Here is a 23,268-nt window from a genome sequence, read left to right on the forward strand (position 1 = left end):
TTTTCTTTGAAAAATCTGAAAGTGGACGTTTCACAGACAGTAACTGTGTTTTTCAGGTCATTGTGTTCCTTCACACGGTGCTGTTATGTAAGGAGTTGCCACTGAAAAGGGCTCTGGTGGTGTGTCCTCTCAACACGGTGCTGAACTGGAGGAGTGAGTTTGACCAGTGGCAGAGGGGCTTAAGACCACACAGACTGAGGGTCAGTTGAATTCTCTCACTTCCTTTGTTGATCTAGCTGATGTTTATGTCAGATATACACTATCCTTTAAAATGTTTGGGTTCGGCAAGACTTGAAAGACTTGTTTTTTAAAGAAGTGTCCTACGCTCAGGCTGCATTTATTTGATCAAAAAATACATTTTTTTTTTATTGATACAATAAATAAAAACATTATTATTATTACAATTTAAAAATAACTGTTTTCTATTTTAATACTTTAAAAAGTAATTTATTCCTGTGATGGCAAAGCTGAATTTTCAGCATCATTACTCCAGTCTTCAGTGCCACATGATCCTTCAGAAATAATTCTAACTTGGAGCTCAAGAAACATTTATTATTATCAATGCTGATGGTTCTGCTGCTTAATATTTTTGTGGAAACTGCCATATGTTTTATCATAATTATTTGATGAATATGAAGTTCAAAAGAACAGCATTCATTTGAAATGGAAATCTTTTGTAACATTATAAATGTTATTACTGTCACACTGGATAAAATTGTTTCTTAAAAAAAACTCTTGCCCCCAAACTTGAATGGAAGTGTAAGTTGAAGAGTTGCAGAATGGGGGCTTTTTTCAGAGCTGAATCTCTCTTTATTCAGCTCTGTCTATTATGAGTTGTGAGGGCTTAAAAGAATATGAAAAAATAAAAATTGACATTTATTCATCTTCATGTCAAATGTTTTTTAGTTCTGTTTCTAATGTAAAGCTATCATATGGCTTCAGAAGACTTGGAAGTACTCAAGCAATGTTAAAGCTTTTTACACTACACACAATGTAACCCTTTTTAGCCTGAGGTTTCAACCTGTACTTATACCTTTGGTACTGCAAATATTTAAGGCTGCACAACACTGGCACAAAAAAAGCAGACTGTTTACTCGCATCTGACACAGACGGTAATTTGTTGCACATGTGTAAACACAAAAATCCACACGAGGTCCGATTTTTTTTTTCCGCATCCGATCTGAGCCATTTCCAAAAATGGTGTTAAATAGGATACATATCCGATATCTGGACATCTGACCTACATCTGAACACGTTTATCTGAATCCCCTTTGAATTCCAAGCCACCACAAGGTGAGGGGACACATTTGCCCGCAAAGATAGCTTTTTAATGTTGTATTATGAAGCAGACGTGCCTGTATGCGTTCACACTAAAACTGAGCTGGGAGCTTTATAGTAGAGAAATTGTGCACACACAGAAACATTAAAGAGCATAGAAACTGGTTTTCAACCTCTGACCCGTGAATTTCATAAATAAAACAGCTTTGCTACTGAAAGCGCTCGCTCGTTAATTCTAATTCATTGAAATTCATTAAAATAAATTAAATCTTACCGTGCTACTTTATTTCACTTCAGTATTCTAGATCCAACAAACCATAGAGAATCCATGACAGCTTTTAACTTATCCATGCTGGCCAATAATCATGGCCACCCAACATGAATTATATAAATAATTTTAATATGGCCATTCAAAACCTGAGAGTCAACCGTGTTGCGTAGTAAAGCAATCACCAACAGAATCATTTTGGGTGAGGATTAATGTGTATAAAGATATGTGTAAAGATATCGGATACAAGTCGTGTCTAAAGTGCAAGCGAAGGTTTAGTTTTCTTGCCACTTTGTTGAATGTGGACTCTTGACTGCATCACTTGCATTTTTTCTGCTCATCTCTGCCTTTTTTCTTGGGTCTGCCATACACAGGTGGCAGAGCTGGCCACGGTGAAGTCTGTGGCTGTTCGCGTTGAGCTGTTGAATGACTGGTTTACGAATGGTGGCGTGATGATCATGGGTTATGAGGTTTTTCGTATTCTGACGCACACGGATAGCTCAAAATACAGCAAACACAAAGAAAGCTTCCGCTCAATTCTCCTGGATCCAGGTAAATTTTTCTGAATAATCCATCTTCAAATACTGAGAACAGTTATAATGGTTTTTTTTATTATTATTATTATTATTATTATTATTTTAAAACCTCTGTTGTGTGTGAGTTAGGCCCTGATCTGGTGGTGTGTGACGAGGGTCATGTCCTTAGGAACGCAGACTCCAGCATCTCAAAAGCCATGCGAGCTCTACGTACACGTAGGAGAATCATTTTGACAGGAACACCGCTTCAAAACAACCTTACTGAGTGTAATGACTTTCCATCTTTTCATTCATTTCTATAAAAAGCTGCTTGTGAAAAATGACTTCCTTATTCATTTTTTTAAAAGATATTATACTGTTTAAATTGAGGTTGTCTTACCTTAAAGGCGAAGTGTGTAATTTTTTTTTTTTATGTTTATTGTTCTAGATCACTGCATGGTAAACTTCATTAAAGAGAACCTGCTGGGTTCTCTAAAGGAGTTCCGAAACCGTTTTATTAATCCAATCCAGAACGGCCAGTGCGCAGACTCCACCCCTGCTGACGTCAGGCTGATGAAGAATAGATCGCACGTCCTCCATCAGATGATGTCAGGATTCATACAGGTGATGAAAAGAGAGAAAGAAAAAGAATAGAACTAGAGGCTGTGAAAAAAGACTAAATGTTTTCTATTTGATGATTTGTGTTTGTGTTGCAGAGGCGGGACTACTTAGTTTTGATGTCCTGTTTGCCACCCAAGCGCGAGTATGTGCTGTCAGTCAGGATGACACCTCTGCAGTGTCGATTATACACACACTATCTGCAGACCTACACAGGTCAGAGTCTCACAAGCACACTAGTAATAGTGTATAGTACTGCAACAGTAGAAATGTGTAAACCTGTAGAGATTAAGCTAATATTTGTTTATATGGTATGGCTCATATTGAAATTCTATACTGTTTTTTTTTTTTTTTTTTTTTTACTAAATACAGTAGTCAACATTTGAAGTGAATCAAAAAAGTTCATCAAAGTTGTCCTAAGAAGAAGGTTGCAACATTATAATGTACAAAAATATTTATTTTGAGATTTAACTGTTAAATTGTGTTGTATCAGCTTAGATGGTGTAAAATATAATCTAATGTAAAAATAGGAGAAATGAGCATGCACAATTAAATAATCATTATCGGCTGATATTTTAATCCAGTATTGCATAAAAATAGTCTTAGATACTGACATGGATTTAAAATTGCTCAATGATGATGTGATATAAAAGCATTAATTTTTGTCCTACCATCTAATTCTACAACACACTGAGGCAACAAATTGATAGCATGCAAATAATCAGTGTCTTTATTTTAGGGAAAGGAGCAGGTGTGAACAGTTTGTTTCAGGATCTTCACGTTCTGAGTTTGATTTGGACTCATCCCTGGTGTCTTAAACTTGCTCAGCTGAGCAGGAATAAGGTACACACCCACTCATCCAGATAAACTACTATTCAAAAGTTTTTTTTTAATTAATGCTTTTTTTCCAGCAAGGATGCATAAAATTGATCAAAAGACAGTAAAGACTTTTACATTGTTAAAAAATAATTGTACTTGAAACTAATTCTGTGTTTTTGAACTTTCTATTCATCAAAGAATCCTGAAAAACTTCAAGATACTAGTTTTTTAAAATAATAAGTTTATATTAAGTTTTTTGAGCACCAAATCAGCATATTAGAATGATTTCTGAAGGATCATGTGACACTGAAGACTGAAGTAATGATGCTGAAAATTCAGCTTTGCCATCACAAGAGTAAATGACATTTTAAAATATATTAAAATAGAAAACTTAAATGATCATATTTCACAGTGTTACTGTTGTTTTGATCAAATAAATGTAGCCTTGGTGAGAATAAGAGACTTCCAAAAACATTTTTAAAAATCTTATCGACCTTCTGAATGGTAGTGTACACGCATCATGACTCATTTTTTAAACTTCTTATCAATGGTTACAGATTTTTTACCTTATACATTTCTGTGTGTTGCAGGGAAAAGAGCAAGAGCCTGCTTCTGTCCTCACAGGGCTGGATGCAGGTTTGGTGCGAGATTCCGTAAAGCCAAATGGCTCTGAACTGTACGCTGTTTTATATCAGATTTTAGTGTTTTCTTGTGTTTAATATATGCTTATGTAAAATATCACATATTAATACTAGAGTGACTTTGAATTGAAGACTGCACACGCCACTGCTAAAATCCACCGACATTTGACGGGTTGGCGGGTGTTAATGTCAAGCCCTCAGAAAATTTTGTTTTGGGAACAATTGGTAAATGAAAGACTGCTGCTTCAATGACAATCACAGCCAATCAGAACATATTTTATCTGTAATATACAGTTATGTGGAACCAATCAGAGATCTGCTAGAAGTTAAATTCTGCACAAGGCCAGGTTTGCTCTGATGTTTATGTTTCCACCATCTGTCTTGTAGGAGAGACACAAATGTCACAGGTTTAGTGGGTAATGGAGAGGGAAATACAGATCCAGTCCCCTTGCTCAATCAAAAACCAGATGTCACAAACACAGCCACAACAGAAATTCCTGGTGGGGAAGCTGGTACATGTACACACAGTCTCTCTCTCTTTCTTTGAATCTGTCTCTCTTTGTCTGTATGTCTGTCTCACTTTTAGTGTCTCTTTCTTTCTGTTCTTCAGGATTTATGGGTAATGGACCATCTGCGGACTGGTATCTGCCGTTTGTAACAGCAGCTGATGCCAAAGTTCTGGAGCATTCTGGGAAATTACAGTTGCTACTGGAGATTTTACACTGGGCAGAGGAACTACAAGACAAAGTGTGAGGAACACATACTTGAATAGAAGTAGCACTTGTTTTATAAGTGTTGTTTTGGTTCATATTTGGTTATACACTACTGTGTCAAGATTTTTTTTTAAAGAAATCAATACTTTTAATATGCAAGAATGCTTAAAATTTACCAAAAATGACAGTAAAGACTGTTACAAAAGATTTCTATTTCAAATAAATGTTCTTTTTTGAAATCTTTATTCATCAAAGAATCCTGAAAAACATATCAGTTTCCATAAAAAATTAAGCAGAACAACTGTTTTCAACATTGATAATAATAAGAAATAAAAAAATGTTTCCTGAGCAACAAATCAGCATATTAGAATGATTTCTGAAGGATCATGTGACACTGAAGACTGGAGTAATGATGCTGAAAATTCAGCTTGGCCATAACAGGAATAAATGACATTTTAAAATATATTCCAATAAAAAGTAAAAAGTTAAAAAGTTACATTAAATTAATATTTCACAATATTTCTGTTTTTACAGATTAAAAGATTGCATGTTAAATGTTAAGAGTGACTTTAAGTTTGACACATGAATGAATGCTGTTTGCTTTTGTTCAGGTTGGTGTTCAGTCAATCTTTGATATCACTAGATCTTATTGAGAGTTTCCTCCTATATGCAGATGAGACCAGGGGGAAGGAATGTTGTCCATACAAAGGTAAACACACAGTTTATACAAGGGATTGTTTGAACTGGCATTTGTTCATTGTATGCAATAATGTTTTTGTGTGTGTATTGTCAGGAAAGAAATCGTGGGTAAGAAATAAAGATTATTATCGTTTGGACGGCAACACTAGTGCTTGTGCTCGCAAGAGATGGGCTCAAGAGTTTAACAACACTAAAAACATAAGGTACTGCACATGAATAGTTCATCAACATTATATTGAAGCTCTCTGGATTTCTTGTCTTGACTCTTGGGGTTTTCTCTGTGTCAGAGGGAGGTTGTTTCTGATCTCCACTCGTGCGGGGTCTCTGGGAATCAATCTGGTCGCTGCAAACCGAGTTGTGGTGTTTGACGCTTGCTGGAATCCGTCATATGACATCCAGAGCATCTTCAGAGTCTATCGCTTTGGGCAGAAAAAAACTGTAGCTGTGTACCGTTTTCTGGCCCAGGTATACACAAAATCACACATACTTGGGAGGACTTCTCATATTAAAAAAACCCAAATAAAAATAAATAAATATTTAAAAAAATGAAATAATAAATAAACACATAAATACATTTACAGACACTATTTTTAGATTTTAATGAATTTTTAACCCATTTATGAAGATTTTATTACTTGTGGACTATTTTATTTATTTATTTATTTTTTTACATGTAAAATTTGAGTATACAGTGGGTACAGAAAGTATTCAGACCCCCTTAAATTTTTTACTCTTTGTTATATTGCAGCCATTTGCTAAAATCATTTAAGTTCATTTTCTTTCCTTATTAATGTACACACAGCACCCCATATTGACAGAAAAACACAGAATTGTTGACATTTTTGCAGATTTATTAAAAAAGAAAAACTGAAATATCACATGGTCCTAAGTATTCAGACCCTTTGCTCAGTATTTAGTAGAAGCACCCTTTTGATCTAATACAGCCATGAATCTTTTTTGGAAAGATGCAACAAGTTTTTCACACCTGGATTTGGGGATCCTCTGCCATTCCTCCTTGCAGATCCTCTCCAGTTCTGTCAGGTTGGATGGTAAACGTTGGTGGACAGCCATTTTTAGGTCTCTCCAGAGATGCTCAATTGGGTTTAAGTCAGGGCTCTGGCTGGGCCATTCAAGAACAGTCACGGAGTTGTTGTGAAGCCACTCCTTCGTTATTTTAGCTGTGTGCTTAGGGTCATTGTCTTGTTGGAAGGTAAACCTTCGGCCCAGTCTGAGGTCCTGAGCACTCTGGAGAAGGTTTTCGTCCAGGATATCCCTGTACTTGGCCGCATTCATCTTTCCCTCGATTGCAACCAGTCGTCCTGTCCCTGCAGCTGAAAAACACCCCCACAGCATGATGCTGCCACCACCATGCTTCACTGTTGGGACTGTATTGGACAGGTGATGAGCAGTGCCTGGTTTTCTCCCCACATACCGCTTAGAATTAAGGCCAAAAAGTTCTATCTTGGTCTCATCAGACCAGAGAATCTTATTTCTCACTATCTTGGAGTCCTTCAGGTGTTTTTTCATGTGTCTTGCACTGAGGAGAGGCTTCCGTCGGGCCACTCTGCCATAAAGCCCCGACTGGTGGAGGCCTGCAGTGATGGTTGACTTTCTACAACTTTCTCCCATCTCCCGACTGCATCTCTGGAGCTCAGCCACAGTGATCTTTGGGTTCTTCTTTACCTCTCTCACCAAGGCTCTTCTCCCCCGATAGCTCAGTTTGGCCAGACGGCCAGCTCTAGGAAGGGTTCTGGTCGTCCCAAATGTCTTCCATTTAAGGATTATAGAGGCCACTGTGCTCTTAGGAACCTTAAGTGCAGCAGAAAGTTTTTTGTAACCTTGGCCAGATCTGTGCCTTGCCACAATTCTGTCTCTGAGCTCTTCAGGCAGTTCCTTTGACCTCATGATTCTCATTTGCTCTGACATGCACTGTGAGCTGTAAGGTCTTATATAGACAGGTGTGTGGCTTTCCTAATCAAGTCCAATCAGTATAATCAAACACAGCTGGACTCAAATGAAGGTGTAGAACCATCTCAAGGATGATCAGAAGAAATGGACAGCACCTGAGTTAAATATATGAGTGTCACAGCAAAGGGTCTGAATACTTAGGACCATGTGATATTTCAGTTTTTCTTTTTTAATAAATCTGCAAAAATGTCAACAATTCTGTGTTTTTCTGTCAATATGGGGTGCTGTGTGTACATTAATGAGGAAAAAAAATGAACTTAAATGATTTTAGCAAATGGCTGCAATATAACAAAGAGTGAAAAATTTAAGGGGGTCTGAATACTTTCCGTACCCACTGTATAATATAGTTTAAATATGTATTTGTATTTTTTGTATTTATTTTATAATTTATACAGTACCTGTCTAAAGTTTAGAAAAAAAAACTTTTTTTTTTGTTTTTGAAAAGTCTCTTATGCTCACTAAGGCTGCATTTATTTAATCAAAAATACAGTAAAAACAGTAATATTGTGAGATATTACAATTTAAAATAATTGTATTCCATTTTAATAAATTAAAAAATGTAATTTATTCCAGTGATGACAAAGCTGAATTTTCAGCATCATTACTCCAGTCTTCAGTGTCACATGATCCTTCAGAAACCATTCTAATATGCTGATTTGCTGCTCAAGAAACAATTCTTATTATTAATTATTAATAATTAATATTAATTATTAATGCCATCACAGGAATAAATTACATTTTAAAATATATTCAAATAGAAAACAGTTCTTTTAATTTGTAATAATATTTCACAAGATGACTGTTTTTACTTTATTTTGGATCAAATAAATGCAGCTTTGGTAAGCATAAGAGACTTATTTAAAAAACATTAAAAAATTGCAATGTTTCCAAACTTTTGACAGGTACTGTATATTTTAAATTTTATATAGTTTTAATATATACTGTTTGTAACACCAATTGCTTATATTTTTTATGTGTTTTTTATTTTTTATTTATTTATTTTGTGAGTAGGGGACGATGGAACAGAACATTTATGAGCGGCAGGTTGCTAAGCAGTCTCTGTCCTCCCGTGTTCTGGACCAGCAGCAGATTCAGAGACACTTCACACACAGTCAGCTGAATGAGCTGTACCGCTTCCAGCCAGACCTACGGCCCAGTAAACACACAGAAACACCTGCGGTAAATACACATACATGGACCTGCTGTTGTACACACAGATGTGGGTACGTGAGATAATTATGACTACAAGGTTGCTACCTTTTGTCTGTCAGGATGAGGTGTTAGTCCGGCTGCTGCAGAGCTGTGGGCAGCTCATAGTAAGTTATCATGAGCACAACTCGTTGTTAGACCACCGGGAGGAAGAGGAGCTGAGCGAGGAAGAGCGCAGAGCAGCCTGGGATGAATACCGTGCAGAAAAAAAGGTACATATTACAAGTCAGTGGTTCTCAAACTGTGGTACAGAGCGCCCCCAGGTGGTACATATCACAACACTGGTAATTTACACTGTACAGGTGTGTCCTAGTCCTGCTCCTGGTGGGCCACTATCCTGAAGAGTTCAGCTCCAACCCTAATCAAACACACCTGAACCAGCTAATCAAGGTCTTACTTGGCATATTAGAAACTTCTAGGCAGGTCTGTTGAGGCAAGTTGGAGCTAAACTCTGAAGGACAGTAGCCTCCCTTATATTAAATATTTAATATAAATTTATATATTGTAATGTATGCATGAGACTATCAAGACTCATGCATTGACCACATTTTTTATATTGGCAGTGCAGGTTGTGAAAAGGTAACATTCTCTGGTGCTTACACCACAATTTCATTCCTGTGCAAAAAAGTGACCAAAAAACAGAGAAATTAAAAGCAAGTATTGTGTTTTCTGTGAGCTTTATTTTCTTAAGGCGGTTTTAATGATTTGTCTATTTCAGGCCGCTGTACAGATCTCCAATGAAGCCGCCGCCAGAATCGCCAACCGGGACCTACAGGTAGAGTTTCATCTCAGACCTCTAACCTTTAAGGATTCTGTATTTGTGTGTATTAAACACAAATTCTGCAGCTGTAGACTGCAGTGCTAAGAATCTATCTCTTTCTCTCCTCAGCTCAGTCATACTCAGCAGGCTGTGGCGCTTCAAAATTTCAGCTATACAACCAAGAACACTCCTCCAACTTCACTTTCTGTCAAACAAGGCAATGCCCAACATTCTGCTGCTCAACTCAACTCTGCCGCCTTGCAGCTGACGCAACCCAAAGTGATTTACTCAGTTTCAAAAACAAAAACATAGCCTGATCCCCCTCTCATGTCCTCTGAAAACAGTTTGTGTTGGACTTGCTGTAAATATCGCCGTGTTTGGCAGTATGAATGTAGTATTAACATCAGAGCACTAAAGGGACTCACGAGACAACACTCCGACAGACGTATGATTAGAGACCTCAAAGCAGCTATTCTGTTGTCAATAACTTGAATTATAAAGCAGCACTAGTTCCTTACTGTACTAAATGGTGCATCCAAGACATTCTGCTTTTCTAACTACCTCAACACCAGCATGAGTATGCAGAAAAGTATCCGGCACATGTATATCCTTTTGGACAGAATGGGGTTCACAAGCCGGTACACAAAAAGACTGTTGCCAGTGTCTTTGCTAACACCTTTTATGTTTAAATATTAAAAATATAGAATAATTTAGTTTTCAAAAGGTCTTAAACGTCCAAAGCTCAATGGACTGTGTTATGACACGTGAGCATTGTTCTCTGTTCAAATACTTTGTAGATGTACTTAGATAATAGAAATAAAGACACACTTGCTTGATAGAAAAAAAAACACTTGCTTGCTGTGTCCTGTGGAGGCGCTGTTTCTCTTATTACTGTGCCTCATTACTATGGACTCGTTGGTCCAGTCACAGATGGTTCAGAGATAGGGGGACGCGAGCTGGTCTCGACGGTCACCGTGATGCTTCTGCCAGCGTGTCTCCGCCGCTGCGCGCGGCTTCTGTACTGGATCCCTGTTACGATCATTATCGTGGTTGTGATGTGGTCATACTACGCCTACGTCGTGCACTTCTGTTGGAGTGAGTAATATTTTTGCAAAATTATTAAATTTAGAGTTTAATGACGCAGATTTCGTGAGATTAAAAGGCCATACGTGATATAAAATGTGTGAGAGAGACAGAACTTGATGTAGCATTTTGTTTCATCGTCTGTAAACTAGTTTTTTGGTATGTTTCTCAACTTTTATATGATGCATTTATATTTGGCTGCTACAGATTAAAGTAGTTCTGAAATCAACAAGTATCACTTATCTGTGTAATTTAATGTCAGTTACAAACTACTCCATTGCTAAGGTGGGTTTTAAGAGCTTAAATCATGGACGTCAGTTTTAATTTTGTACATGAATTTGATCAAATGTATTTGTTCAATTATGCCAAGGACCATCACCACCCCAACCCCTTATTTATTTTAGTGTAAAATGCAAAAAAAAAAATAGAAAACATTTTAATTCAAAACAGCTAATAAAATTAGAAACAAGTACAGAAATACGTAACTAACAAATACAGAAATACGTAACTAACAACTCAAACATAATAGATTGTGTGTGTGTATTATTAGTCAACTGACAAATGAAGACTGTGCATTGTCTTATTATGTGAAGTCTTTGTGGGTCCAGTAGAAGTGCATTTGGTGGTCATGTATTGTAGTGATTTCAGCTAGAGCTCATGTTATATTCGTTAAATTGAGGCTGTTACACTCCCCCGTCTCCCTCTTATTATGAGCACTAGTTATAAATCTAAATATTTAAAACTCTGTTCATGAATGTAGATATGACATTCAGATGTTATGAATGACTCTTGTTCATATTTGTGTGCCAGTCCTGCTTACCTGTGCAACGCAGAGAGGTATGAAATCTTTGTTTTGTTATAAATGTTTATTGTGTGAAAATATGCAGTTCTAAAGTTTGAAAGAATGGCATTTGCTTCCTGTTATTTTGATTGATAATAGTATATGTACTTATTCTCTCAGTGGTGTTCCTTTGCCTGTTCCACGTGTGTTTTGGGATGTTCTCATGGTCATTTTGGAAAGCAGTGTCTACTCCACCATCCTCTCCTTCTGTGGAGGTACAGTAGCATTATAGTGATGGTTAAATTGATGGTTCTTTACCAAAAAGACAAACGAACAAACAAGTTCATTTATGGCTTTTGGACATGGTACAATCATAACTGCATGTTTTTTTATACATAAATCATAGAAAACTCACCTAACTTGGAGTACCATGTAAATACTGGAGTATATAAATAAAGTTCAGTAGTATGTCTTATGCCATTGCTGCAGGACTGTAACCATAGACATTGAGGGGGACCAAGTCCCCCAATAATCAGATAAGGCCAAATTGTCCCCACCAATATTTGATATTTTTGATGTTGCACTGCTGCACACCATTACACACAACTCTGCTTGTTATTAAGATAACAAAAAGTTTTAAAAATTACATTTTTAGGCTGGTCGACCTTAACGGTCTAACAGCACTCCATCAATGTCAAAATGATTGAGATGGCTGATCAAATCAAAGGCGGTAGGCTTTACTGACCACAGAACCTGAACATGAATTATATTGTGATAGTTCATTTGGTAGAATGCAAGGTAAGATGTAAGTAGCTAAATATTTAATGTTTGGCTATTGTTTTACTATAGAAATGTTAAATGGCCAACAGTAATATTCAGTGACTTTTATGCCAAATTTTGCTGTTTTGAATTGAAAATACAGGATTTCACATGGTTAATGCAATTCATAATTAAATGTGATGACAAAAAACATTAACAGAGCTGTTTTGGCACGTTAGACATAAGATTAAGAGGGAATGTGCATAAATAAACAATGTTCATTTATGCACATTCCCCCTCAATGTTCAAGACATGGTTACAGCCTTGTGTTGTTGTACCATAGTACACCTGCAGTATTTTTTTGCAAAGGGAATTTAAACTTTTCACCATTTCTGCTGGCTTCACCCCACAGTTAGAAGAGATAAGTAGACTTGGGCTCTTACGGGGGTCAGCCCATCCACTTGCAAGTCAGGCATGTCATACGTGACAAATGAGCGTAAAAGGAACCCCTCTCCCTCTCAGAGCACCGCCATCTAATTTACTAATTGTATGTGTGTGTGCGTGGGTGTCTGTGCTCAGTTTCAGCTCTCCTCTTCAGACTCGCTGCTCTATGAGCAGGAACGTGGTGGTATGGAGAAGAGTCAGATTCTTTTGGAAATCTCCCAGAAGCTTCCAGTTCATACACGTACAGCAACCGGAGGTCAGGAAAACTGTCTATAACAGATAAACATGACAATGTAAAGTATAAATAAAATCTCAAAACTAAACTGGACCCGCTCCAAATGTAACTCGATTCACACTGAACCTGTAAACATTAACCTGCTCCATCAGCACCATGTAATTGAGGGAAGACACTGAACTCTAGATTACTCCAGAGACACTGAATCTGCAATTAGTGCATTTTGAATGGCTTTCAGTGAAAAGCATCTGCACCATGTTAGAAGGTTCGCTGCATCTGTGTTTCCTGCACTGCTTTGCAATAGAAGGGAATCTGTGATGCCAGTACTGAATATTCAGCACTGTGGCAAAAGAAATTATATTCTAGATCTGTGTCTTGAGTTTGCAGTCTAATTCACAATGACTCTAATGTGTCAGTTGTTTTTAGTGAATCAAAAACTTATAGCCTTATCAGTGTAGCTGAGGTCCTGACACAAATGACTCTTATGAGCTTATTGTTTTATTGAATATTTCAAAAAGACAAGTTACCATTTTAATCAATATCACACACTGCTTTCATTTTCAGTATTGGCAGAGAGAATTTCTCCCATATGGATGCAAAATAGAGATTAAACCTGAAATGCACCCAAATGAATTTGGAATCAGAATGCAATGGTCTAGTGCAATGTAAGGATAAGAAGATAATGATGGAATACTCTTCTTTATTAATTAATTTTACTTTAATACAAAGTGAACAACTTAAGTTATCAGTTCAATAACACCAATATGTCAACAACAAACAAAACAAGCAAAAATTTTGAATAAATTCCAGCTCACTTACCAAATATATATATATATATATATATATATATATATATATATATATACAGTGCTCAGCGTAAATGAGTACACCCCCTTTAAAAAGTAACATTTTAAACAATATCTCAATGAACACAAAAACAATTTCCAAAATTGTCCAAAACAAGACTGAGTTTAATATAACATCTGTTTAATTTATAACATGAAAGTAAGGTTAATAATATAACTTAGATTACACATTTTTCAGTTTTACTCAGATTAGGGTGATGCAAAAATGAGTACACCTCACAACAAAAACTACTACATCTAGTACTTTGTATGGCCTCCATGATTTTTAATGACAGCACCAAGTCTTCTAGGCACAGAATGAACAAGTTGGCGACATTTTGCAACATCTATCTTTTTCCATTCTTCAAGAATGACCTCTTTTAGAGACTGGATGCTGGATGGAGAGTGATGCTCAACTTGTCTCTTCAGAATTCCCCATAGGTGTTCGATTGGGTTCAGATCAGGAGCCACCGAATCACTTTCCTCCTGTTCTTCTTCAGAAATCCAACAGTGGCCTTAGATGTGTGTTTAGGATCATTGTCATGTTGGAAAAGTGCATGACGACCAAGGGCACGGAGTGATGGTAGCATCTTCTCTTTCAGTATAGAGCAGTACATCTGTGAATTCATGATGCCATCAATGAAATGCAGCTCCCCGACACCAGCAGCACTCATGCAGCCCCACATAAGGACACTGCCACCACCATGTTTCACTGTAGGCACCATGCATTTTTCTTTGTAGTCCTCACCTTTGCGACGTCATACAGTTTTGAAGCCATCAGTTCCAAAAACATTTATCTTGGTCTCATCACTCCAGAGTATAGAGTCCCAGTAGTCTTCATCTTCGTCATCATGGGCCCTGGCAAACTCTAGGCGGGCTTTTTTTGTGCCTGGGCTTTAGGAGAGGCTTTTTTAATGGATGCCATTCCTCTGCAGTGTACGCCGTATTGTCATGGGAAATAGTCACCCCAGTTTGGCTTTCTACTTCTTTAGATAACTGCAGTGAACTTGCATGCCGATTTTCTTCAACCCTTCTCATCAGAAGACGCTCCTGTTAACTTCCGTGGACGACCTGGACGTCTCTGTGAGATGGTTGCAGTTCCATCTTTTTAAAATTTTTGTACTACTTTTGCTACAGTATTCTGACAAGTAAAGCTTTGCTGATCTTCTTCTAGCCTTCACCTTTCTGGTGTAAAGAAATTATTTTCTTTCTCAGGTCTTGTGACATTTCTCTTCTATGTAGTGCCATTGCTGACAGCATGAAATGGGAAGGGGTTTTAACACCCTTTTATAGTCAACTGTCTGCTGGACACCTGTGTAATGAATAGTTAGACTCACCTGTGGTTGAATTCTTGTTTAATTAGACATTTGTAGTCTAAAATTTAGCTTTGCTCCAGAGACTTTCAGTGGGGTGTACTCATTTTTGCATCACCCTAATTTGAGTAAAACTGAAAATTTTGTTCTCTAAGTTATGTTATTAACCTTACTTTCATGTTATAAGTTAAACAGATGTTATATAAGACTTAGTCTTGTCAACATTTTGGAAATTGTTTTTGTGTTCATTGAAATATTGTTTAAAATGTTACTTTTCAAAGGGGGTGTACTCATTTACGCTGAGCACTGTATATAGTATATATAGAGTTAGGTTCATTTTTGAGTAAATGATTAATTTCAGTACATAATACATAACTATTTTGTAAACAATGTAAACCTGAATGGCCAGGAAACTTCCTTATTCAAGAGCAACTGGACTTTTTTGTTAGTCTGGGGTCTGAGCAACGAAGATGCCGGGAACCATATTTGTACTGATCATCTTATTATTTTGTGAGTGATCCATTTGTGAGCCATTTCATAAACCAAGACATAATTTGTAAGGACTTTAAATCACTTGGATTAATGTTGAAACATAATTGAGTCCATATACTTTTAATACAAATCCTCCAAGATTTTTTGCTAACTAATCAAAAATTGTCTTCTACTATAAGATATTCTATGATGAACAACATGAATAAAAACATACGTAACAGTCTCTTATCAAAGAGAAATTCCATTTACCTAAATGGAGATAATGTTATTTATTTATTTATTTGGTTGTTTGTGTGTGTTCATCTCAGCTATCAGGTTCTGTCATCACTGCCAATTGATAAAACCAGATCGCTGCCATCACTGTTCTGTCTGCCAAATGTAAGAATCGTTCTCTCTCTCTCTCTCTCCATTTCTGTGTGCGTATCAGTGCATCTCCCACTCATCTACACACTCTTCCCTTAATGAAAGGGAGAGACGTTGAAATGTGATCTGTGTGTGAGTGTGTGTGTGATAATTACAGGATGTTGTTGAAGCGCTTGGTCACATTTATTTGAGTGGACACAGTGAATCTTCTCAAATGAGTTTCGCTCCGTGTCAATATCAGGTTCCCCGCCTTTGATTAAAGTCCAGGTCTGAGTGTGTGACGGAGAGAGTGAGTGCAGTGGAGAAAAAGAATGACTATGTGTGTTTGTGGAGATTTTGAATGTGTGCGTGTGTCTGATTACACTAGGGTTTTTATTATTATTTAATGAGAATAGTTCCTGTGGCCTGTGCACTTCACTCCTGCGGTCTGTCTCTTGTTTTTATTTTTATTTTTTTGTAGGTGTGTACTGAAGATGGATCATCATTGCCCCTGGTTTGTAAACTAAATTAAAATTGACCCCATTTACTTTCTAAATGCATATTTATGTTAATTATGAACGACTTATTGGTGTATTTTATGCCAAAGAAAAAATCTTTGTAATCTATGGCTTTGTAATGGTTAATCAAAGGTTAGTAACTTACTCTTCCTGTAAACATCTTTTATTTTTAGCTGTTGTTGCTTAGTCTGTGCAGGCTATTGGATATTGACTTACTGTAGATATTTATTTAACTCGCAAAACTCTTAACATGTTACATCTTGTTTAAATGAATAATATAGCCATTTTAAAAAGTGACACCTATTCTCATCTTCTGTGTGTATGTTGTGTGTTGTTGTGAGCATGTTCAGGCTGAATAACTGTATTGGATTCTCCAACTATAAGTTCTTCATGCTCTTCCTCTTCTACTCATTCCTGTACTGCCTCCTCATCGTCACAACAGTTACACCGACCTTCATCCAACTGTGGCTGGTGGGTGACCTTTGTGCCTTTGCATTGCATTTTTTTTAGCTAGATTGACATGCACTTTGAGTAGTAGAGACTAGTCTCAGCCTCATATGTCACATCCACAGATCACCCACAGTCACTTGGCATCAAATATTTGACAAATACTCTGAATTTTAAACACATTTAAACATAAAATGTATTGCTTAAATGCAAAGTCGCTTTGGATAAAAGTACCTACCACATGTACAAATGTAATTTAAGTGATTGCGAGTGAATTTGATATAACACATTTTATCTTTTGCAGTATTATTTCTTATTTATAATAATTTGGTAACGCTTTACAATAAGGTTTGATTTGTTGACATTAGTTAACTACACTACTAAACACAATCGAACGATGAACAATAGTTCTACAGCATTTGTTAATCTTAATTTCAACATTTATTAATACATTTTTTAAATCAAAAGTTGTGTATCTGTTAACATTTGTTAGTTGCTGTGAACCATGAAAATTAGTATTTTTATTAACAAAGAATAATAATTGCTGTAAATATATATATATATATATATTGCTCATTGTTAGTTCATGTTAGCATCTGCATTTACTAATATTAATGGGGCCTTATTGTAGAGTGTCAACAGCAATTCTTATATGAATTGTTATATGAATGATTAAATTCTTGCATCAATAATTCTTATTTCTTTGTGTTTCACAGTAGTATCTTAATACAGTATTCCTGAACTACACTGCACTCTCTCACTCTCTCTCTCTCTCTCTCTCTCAGGGAAAACTGTTTGATAGTTGTGTTAAACTGCATGTCTTGTTCCTGACACTGGTGTCGGCTATGTTTGCTGTTACCCTCTGTTTTTTGCTGCTCTTCCACATCTGGCTGCTCGCCAGCAACAAAACAACTCTTGGTAAAACCTGCGTTTCACATATGCACATTATTTGTATGAGGTTTTGTAGGCACCATAACATTTCCTGCTCTCTTTCTCTCAGAGTGGCTGTCAGTCCCCTTTTTTGCGGATGGACCTGGAAGTGAAGCATTTGATGTGGGTGTCTGCGCAAACTTCTTACAGGTGTTTGGAAAGAAAAAGAGACTCTGGCCATTTCCAGTATTTAGCAGGTCAGTATTAAGCCGTAATCAGCATTGATGGCAACCGTAACAGTCTATAGATTATAAACGGTATTTTTGCAGAATAGTTGTTTATTCTAATTAATAATTAATTATAAAAACTACTGTTCAAATATTTTGTTCAGTGAGTTTTTTTTTTTTTTTTTTTTTTTTGAAAGAAATTACTTTTAACATTCAGCAAGGACATTTGTAATGCAACAAAATGTTTCTATTTCAAATAAATTGTTTTTTAACTTTATATTCATAACAGTTTTAGGCATTCATGTTTTGCTTAAGTATACTGCTTACTCATGGTAAAATCACTGTAAGCACAGCCTTGAGAGTGAAAAACATTTCCGGATAATAACCTTTTCCAATTTTCGGATTGAAATGCCAGAATTGATGAATTTCAATACTGGCATTTTGCCGTTTAGTCAACGAACATTTAATCTAAGTCACCAGTCACAAACATTTAAGATGTGTGATTTCTTTTGATTTAATGCCACAACACAGATGCCATGGCTTATGTTTACCAACTGTTTCTTTTATGTCTATCACAGTCAAGGGGATGGACATTCATTTCCCTTGAGATGGCAGATGTCGTCTCGCAGTCCTTCAGTGATGAATGGAAATGGCCATTGTGTCATGGAAGGAACTATGGGTAAGAAATGTATTCTCTGAATCATATTTCAAAATTCAACAAATTGGTTAAACAATCCGAGCCCAGTTTGCCGGTTTAGAGAGTCATCTAATTATGTCTCAGCACTGTAGTCAGAATGGTTTGGTAAATCTTTTATTTAGAGGGAGACTGTATTTATCCCAGTTCTCACGCTGTCTCTGAAGGTGATCTGCTCTCTGCTTCTGTCATTAACTTAAGTGTGCTATCACAAAGAGTAGGATTACGAACACACATCCTCTAAAATTCCCCCACTAACTCTAAATAGCACTCCGAATAGTCATTTTTAAAATTCTCAGAAGTAACTGGCAATTTAGGAGAGAAATGTTGGCAATCTTCTATTGTAATACAAAGTTAATCTTTTTTTAGTTTGTAATTTTGGAAGTTCAGACTCATATTGCCCCCTTGAGGCTAAACAAGGGCTGCACAGCCTGATCAAAAATTCTGATTTGAGCTATTTGTCTGTATCATTCTTTTCTGCCATCAGTCTCACCTGAGGGGGTCTTTGTTACCATAGCAGTGGATGACTAGCAGTAACGAAATAAGGTATGAGAAATGCTTGTTCTGCTTTTCAAGGACATCTCCAAAGCAAAAGTGTTCACATGACACTAAATAAAATCCAAATAATAGAAATGTGTTTTTGTCTTTCTAGGTTAACGAAATGTGTTATGTGACATTGTCACAGTGAGGCGATTTTAGAAAGATCTCAATCACAGGTTAAGCTTACAGGAGTGGCGGGCGGCCCTCAGGGAGACGAGGGTTGAGGGTGAACACCTGCCCGCATGCTCAGTTTTCACCTGGAACACTTCCTAAGGGAGCGATCAGGTCTCCGAGACCTCTCTTTTACTGATCAGGGTGTGAGAGAGCTTTATCAGGTGTCCCTGTGATAATCTTTTAAATTTTTTAATATTTTGTGCTGAAATGTAGTGGTGTTTTTCTGTTGTGGCATTGGATTCTAGCTTTATGATGACACTATTAAATAGTGTCTTATAGGTTTATTGATTAACAGATTTAATGAAAAAATAAAGACAATTCATTTAATACAAAATATTTTATTTGTAATTTTCTTTTGTTTGAATTATTCTAGACTGTTCAGGAACGCTCTACAACACAGTTTGTTTTAATCCTGGTGGTATCGTGGATAAGCACATGGTTTTAAAAGATCACTTGATCCATTTGCTCACATTAAACATGGATAAATACATAACAACAACCAAAAAAATACAGAGGCCAGCCCTGATCAACCAATCTCACACTCACACGGACACTTGCTGTGGGTTGGGCAGGCTTTACCATATGGAGCAAAAAAGAAAACAAAATAAAACTCGCATGCCACTCCAGCCGAATCCAAGTGAACTTGTGCGCAATTGGTGGTTTGTCAGTCTGTGCCGAAATACCTCTGGCCAAAATGTGTCGGAGCGACAGCGTGAACTTCAGTTGTCAGTATAGTGATGTCAGGAAACTCCTCAACAATGGACCGTGCACCTGCACACATACAGACATCATTATGGAGGTGCAGTGTGCACTATTTAAAAAATGGACTTCATATATGAAGGAAAAATTAATACTTTTTTATTCAGCAAGGGTGCATTAAATTGCATAAAATTAAATCAAAAGTGACAGTAAAGACATTTATAATCTTACACAAGATTTCTATTTCAAATATCTGCTGTTCTTTTGAACTTTTAATTCATCAAAAAGTCCTGAAAACAAATGTTTCCGCAAATGTAGTAAACCATTTTCAACATTGATAATAATAAGAAATGTTTCTTAAGCACCAAAGCAGCATATTAGAATGATTTCTGAAAGATCATATGACAAAAATTGGAGTAATGATGCTGAAAACTGATTTGTAACAATATTTCACAATATTGCTGTTTTACTGTATTTTTGTTCAAATAAATGCAGCCTTGATGAGCATGAGAGATTTCATTGTCATCCTACTGATCCAAAACATTTGAATGGTAGAGTATATCATTTCAATGTCAAGAAGTTATTATAAATGAGTTTATTCCAAATATACAACCAAGTTCTAATCGTTTCATAAATGTTCCTTATTTGTTTGTTACCAAGAAGGCTATTAAAGGGTTAGTTCAGCAAAAAATGAAATTTCTGTCATTATGTACTCGCCCTCACCTCCCAAACCCGTAAGACCTTCATTCATCTTCGGAACACAAATTAAGATATTTTTTATGAAATCTAAGGGTTTCTGAATCACACATAGGCAGAAGCGTCATTGCACCGTTGCACGAGGTCCAGAAAGGTATTAAAGACATCTTTAAAATAGTCAATGTGACTACAGTGGTTCAACCTTAATGTTATGAAGTGACGACAATACTTTTTGTGCGCAAAAACAAAAATAACAACTTTATTTAACAATTTGAACTGTTGTCATACACAGTTGATGTAGTGAACGCAGTGAAGGCTTCCATGTACTTTGTCAGAACGCTGACTCATTATTGGCCAGCTCCTGCATCAGCATCGCATGCGTCGTGCTGCTCACGTGTACAGCGTCGGCCAATACAGAGTCGCCGTTCTGACATAGAACAGACACTCAAAAGGTATAGGTCTTCACTGTTCACTCTGTGTTCGTGTCTTACCGTGTGGAGTGGAGAATAGACTGAGTAGTATGATATGTTTGGCCTGCAGGCCGTGTTCATTCAGCACCCGCACCGCTTCTATCACGGTGTTGCCTGTACCTGAACACACATACACAACAATGAATTGTCTCTTTAAATGCCATATTTGAAGTACTTACATGTTGGCTCAAGTGGAATCATAATGCCCTTTTCCACAAATTTGGAACAAACTCTATGTGGGCCAGCTTAATGCCTGATTTTAGAGGTGAATTACTCACTGAGAATAGGGTACATGAGCAGAACCTTCCTTCTGCTGATGTCAGGAGGAAACTTTGCATAGTAAACTTTGGCCTTTTGTGTCTCCTCATCACTCTGGATCAGAATCTTCCCAATACGGATTGACCTGCAGCAATCTCTCAGGCCTTGCTCCATGGCCTCACCTGCTCACATAACACATGCGTTTTGAAGTATAAAAGGCATGCACACTAAATAGGGCTGTTTTTTTTTATTTTATTTTTTTTATTATATCATCATGGCTGTGTGTGTGTATGAATTTGTGTGAAAGAAAAAGACTCACCACTCCTCATGATGCTAACCCCACAGTTTCCCTTTTCAAACTTCACACCCTCATATTTATGCCCTGCATAAGTATAGAATGAAACTCTAAATTTGAATTAATTCAACAGCTGATCGTGGCAAGATTGTGATAATATGCAGAGGGGGGTAATCACCATGGTAACAGGCTCACCTGTTGGTGTGGTTACAGTGCATTCACTATATGGAAGCTGATTGAGACCCTCTTCCACCACTAATCTTATCTGAGAGCAAAACAAACAACCAATTAGAATCAAATTGAAGGGTAGCAAACCAAATACAGAACAGAAGACCTAGTAATTTTACAATACAAAAAAAAAAAAATTAAGTTGATTTTGATAATATAGTCAAATAAAGCAATCAAGGAATGTGAAACGTAATCAATCAACAATGCATTCACTTTGTTGATTGCAAAATTACTTCTGTGAGCTGCCTTTAATTACAAACTCTTTATAAGAATAATGACTGATTATAATCCGTTAGTAGTATATATTGATATTTAAACACAAGACCACCATTCTTTACCATTTTTGGTGATGCTTACCAATCTATCAGCACAGAACACAAAATCACCTCTACTGGTAGTTCTGGGTGAGACAGAAGAAAGACAGAGGAAAAGTCACTATGTGACAAACTGTTGCAATATATAATACATGTTGACTGATGTGCAACAAAATGATGTGAGGCTACATCCCAGTTTATTCCATGAACATTTTAGATGCATTCTGATAGGTTACAGGTTTATGTAGCCTACACATGAGATGATATATGTGCATACGATACAGATCTGGCCTATGGGGACACGCAATGTGTACTCAATCCAAATCCGGTTAAAAGGCGGACTGGAGACTCACTTGTCCCGAATGATAGTCTGAAGTTCTCGTATTTGGTCATTTAATGGCAAGAGTTTCAGCTGAGGTCCTATTTGTCCATGGATGTCGCTCATGGTTTGGTTTTCACACGGTTCCGTGTCATCTTGACGGGTCTCGGCAGCAGCGCTGCTGCGGGCGAAGCGGACGTGCTTCGCGGCGTGTTCGGGGCTTTCACTGTTATTCAGCTGCTGATTATGGCACGGCATCTTTTCGATAAGATCCGCTTCCATAGAACTAAAACCACAAAAAAATACTACACAAAACCGCCTGGTTCACTTAAATAACCGATGATGTTTTCAGTGAACCACTATCTCGCCATGTCAACTGACTAGAGGAGACGCACGTTACCGGGAACAACAACCTGACGTCATATCCCTTGTTCATATGATTGGATAGAAATCATGCCAATCTAAATCTCATTGACGTAAGGGGCGGGACACTGCGGTCCTCATTCAAGCAAAGCCGTCAGAGGCGCTGACTGGTGATGAGCGGTGAATTGTGGTGCTTTTAATACATCATGGTTTAACAAGGGCAATTACAAGGTACATATGGGACATATTACATACAGTAAATACACATGCATGTCAATATATATATATATATGTATATGTATATGTATATATATATATATAACTAAGTATTTGTGTAAAGGGAGCAAGTTTTCTCATTTACATGAGAAAGTAAG

The 23,268-nt window shown here is 36.9% G+C and overlaps 3 protein-coding genes across 7 annotated transcripts in view; 2 read left to right on the forward strand and 1 right to left on the reverse strand.

Moving 5' to 3' along the window:
• Window positions 1-10,336, forward strand: part of LOC127512158 (transcriptional regulator ATRX-like) — a 27,593-nt gene extending 17,257 nt beyond the window's left edge. Inside the window, exons 19-34 of one of the 3 annotated variants that reach the window (XM_051892807.1) lie at window positions 57-200; window positions 1,921-2,098; window positions 2,212-2,349; window positions 2,510-2,685; window positions 2,778-2,895; window positions 3,419-3,522; window positions 4,089-4,174; window positions 4,527-4,651; window positions 4,750-4,888; window positions 5,464-5,561; window positions 5,646-5,754; window positions 5,839-6,016; window positions 8,531-8,698; window positions 8,791-8,940; window positions 9,447-9,503; window positions 9,618-10,336. In XM_051892807.1, the coding sequence (XP_051748767.1) occupies window positions 57-200; window positions 1,921-2,098; window positions 2,212-2,349; window positions 2,510-2,685; window positions 2,778-2,895; window positions 3,419-3,522; window positions 4,089-4,174; window positions 4,527-4,651; window positions 4,750-4,888; window positions 5,464-5,561; window positions 5,646-5,754; window positions 5,839-6,016; window positions 8,531-8,698; window positions 8,791-8,940; window positions 9,447-9,503; window positions 9,618-9,800 (2,151 nt within the window). In that variant the 3' untranslated portion in view covers window positions 9,801-10,336. Of the gene's footprint in view, window positions 1-56; window positions 201-1,920; window positions 2,099-2,211; window positions 2,350-2,509; window positions 2,686-2,777; window positions 2,896-3,418; window positions 3,523-4,088; window positions 4,175-4,526; window positions 4,652-4,749; window positions 4,889-5,463; window positions 5,562-5,645; window positions 5,755-5,838; window positions 6,017-8,530; window positions 8,699-8,790; window positions 8,941-9,446; window positions 9,504-9,617 lie in introns of those variants that run through there. The other 2 variants (XM_051892808.1, XM_051892809.1) reach the window with 2 other exon arrangements.
• Window positions 10,337-10,430: 94 nt separating this feature from the next.
• On the forward strand, window positions 10,431-19,586 carry zdhhc15a (zinc finger DHHC-type palmitoyltransferase 15a). 3 transcript variants are annotated; one of them, XM_051892811.1, is made up of 12 exons: window positions 10,431-10,583; window positions 11,382-11,408; window positions 11,533-11,627; window positions 12,691-12,811; window positions 15,749-15,818; window positions 16,264-16,296; window positions 16,642-16,771; window positions 17,533-17,665; window positions 17,748-17,874; window positions 18,423-18,523; window positions 19,026-19,084; window positions 19,191-19,586. In XM_051892811.1, exons 1-11 carry the CDS (start codon window positions 10,466-10,468, stop codon window positions 19,067-19,069), a joined length of 999 nt encoding a protein of 332 aa, XP_051748771.1. In that variant the 5' UTR covers window positions 10,431-10,465; the 3' UTR covers window positions 19,070-19,084; window positions 19,191-19,586. The 3 variants fall into 3 exon arrangements, with proteins under 3 accessions (XP_051748771.1, XP_051748772.1, XP_051748773.1); XM_051892812.1 differs by having other exon boundaries at window positions 16,651-16,771; XM_051892813.1 differs by lacking the exon at window positions 11,382-11,408.
• On the reverse strand, window positions 19,575-22,959 carry uprt (uracil phosphoribosyltransferase (FUR1) homolog (S. cerevisiae)). Its single transcript, XM_051892814.1, has 7 exons — window positions 22,566-22,959; window positions 22,256-22,298; window positions 21,866-21,935; window positions 21,695-21,757; window positions 21,396-21,557; window positions 21,139-21,237; window positions 19,575-20,023 (listed from the first exon to the last, which is right to left on the reverse strand). Exons 1-7 carry the CDS (start codon window positions 22,811-22,813, stop codon window positions 19,917-19,919), a joined length of 792 nt encoding a protein of 263 aa, XP_051748774.1. The 5' UTR covers window positions 22,814-22,959; the 3' UTR covers window positions 19,575-19,916.
• Window positions 22,960-23,268: the final 309 nt, after the last annotated feature.

Source organism: Ctenopharyngodon idella, chromosome 5, assembly GCF_019924925.1.
Source record: "Ctenopharyngodon idella isolate HZGC_01 chromosome 5, HZGC01, whole genome shotgun sequence".
In the NCBI taxonomy this organism is placed as follows: domain Eukaryota; kingdom Metazoa; phylum Chordata; class Actinopteri; order Cypriniformes; family Xenocyprididae; genus Ctenopharyngodon; species Ctenopharyngodon idella.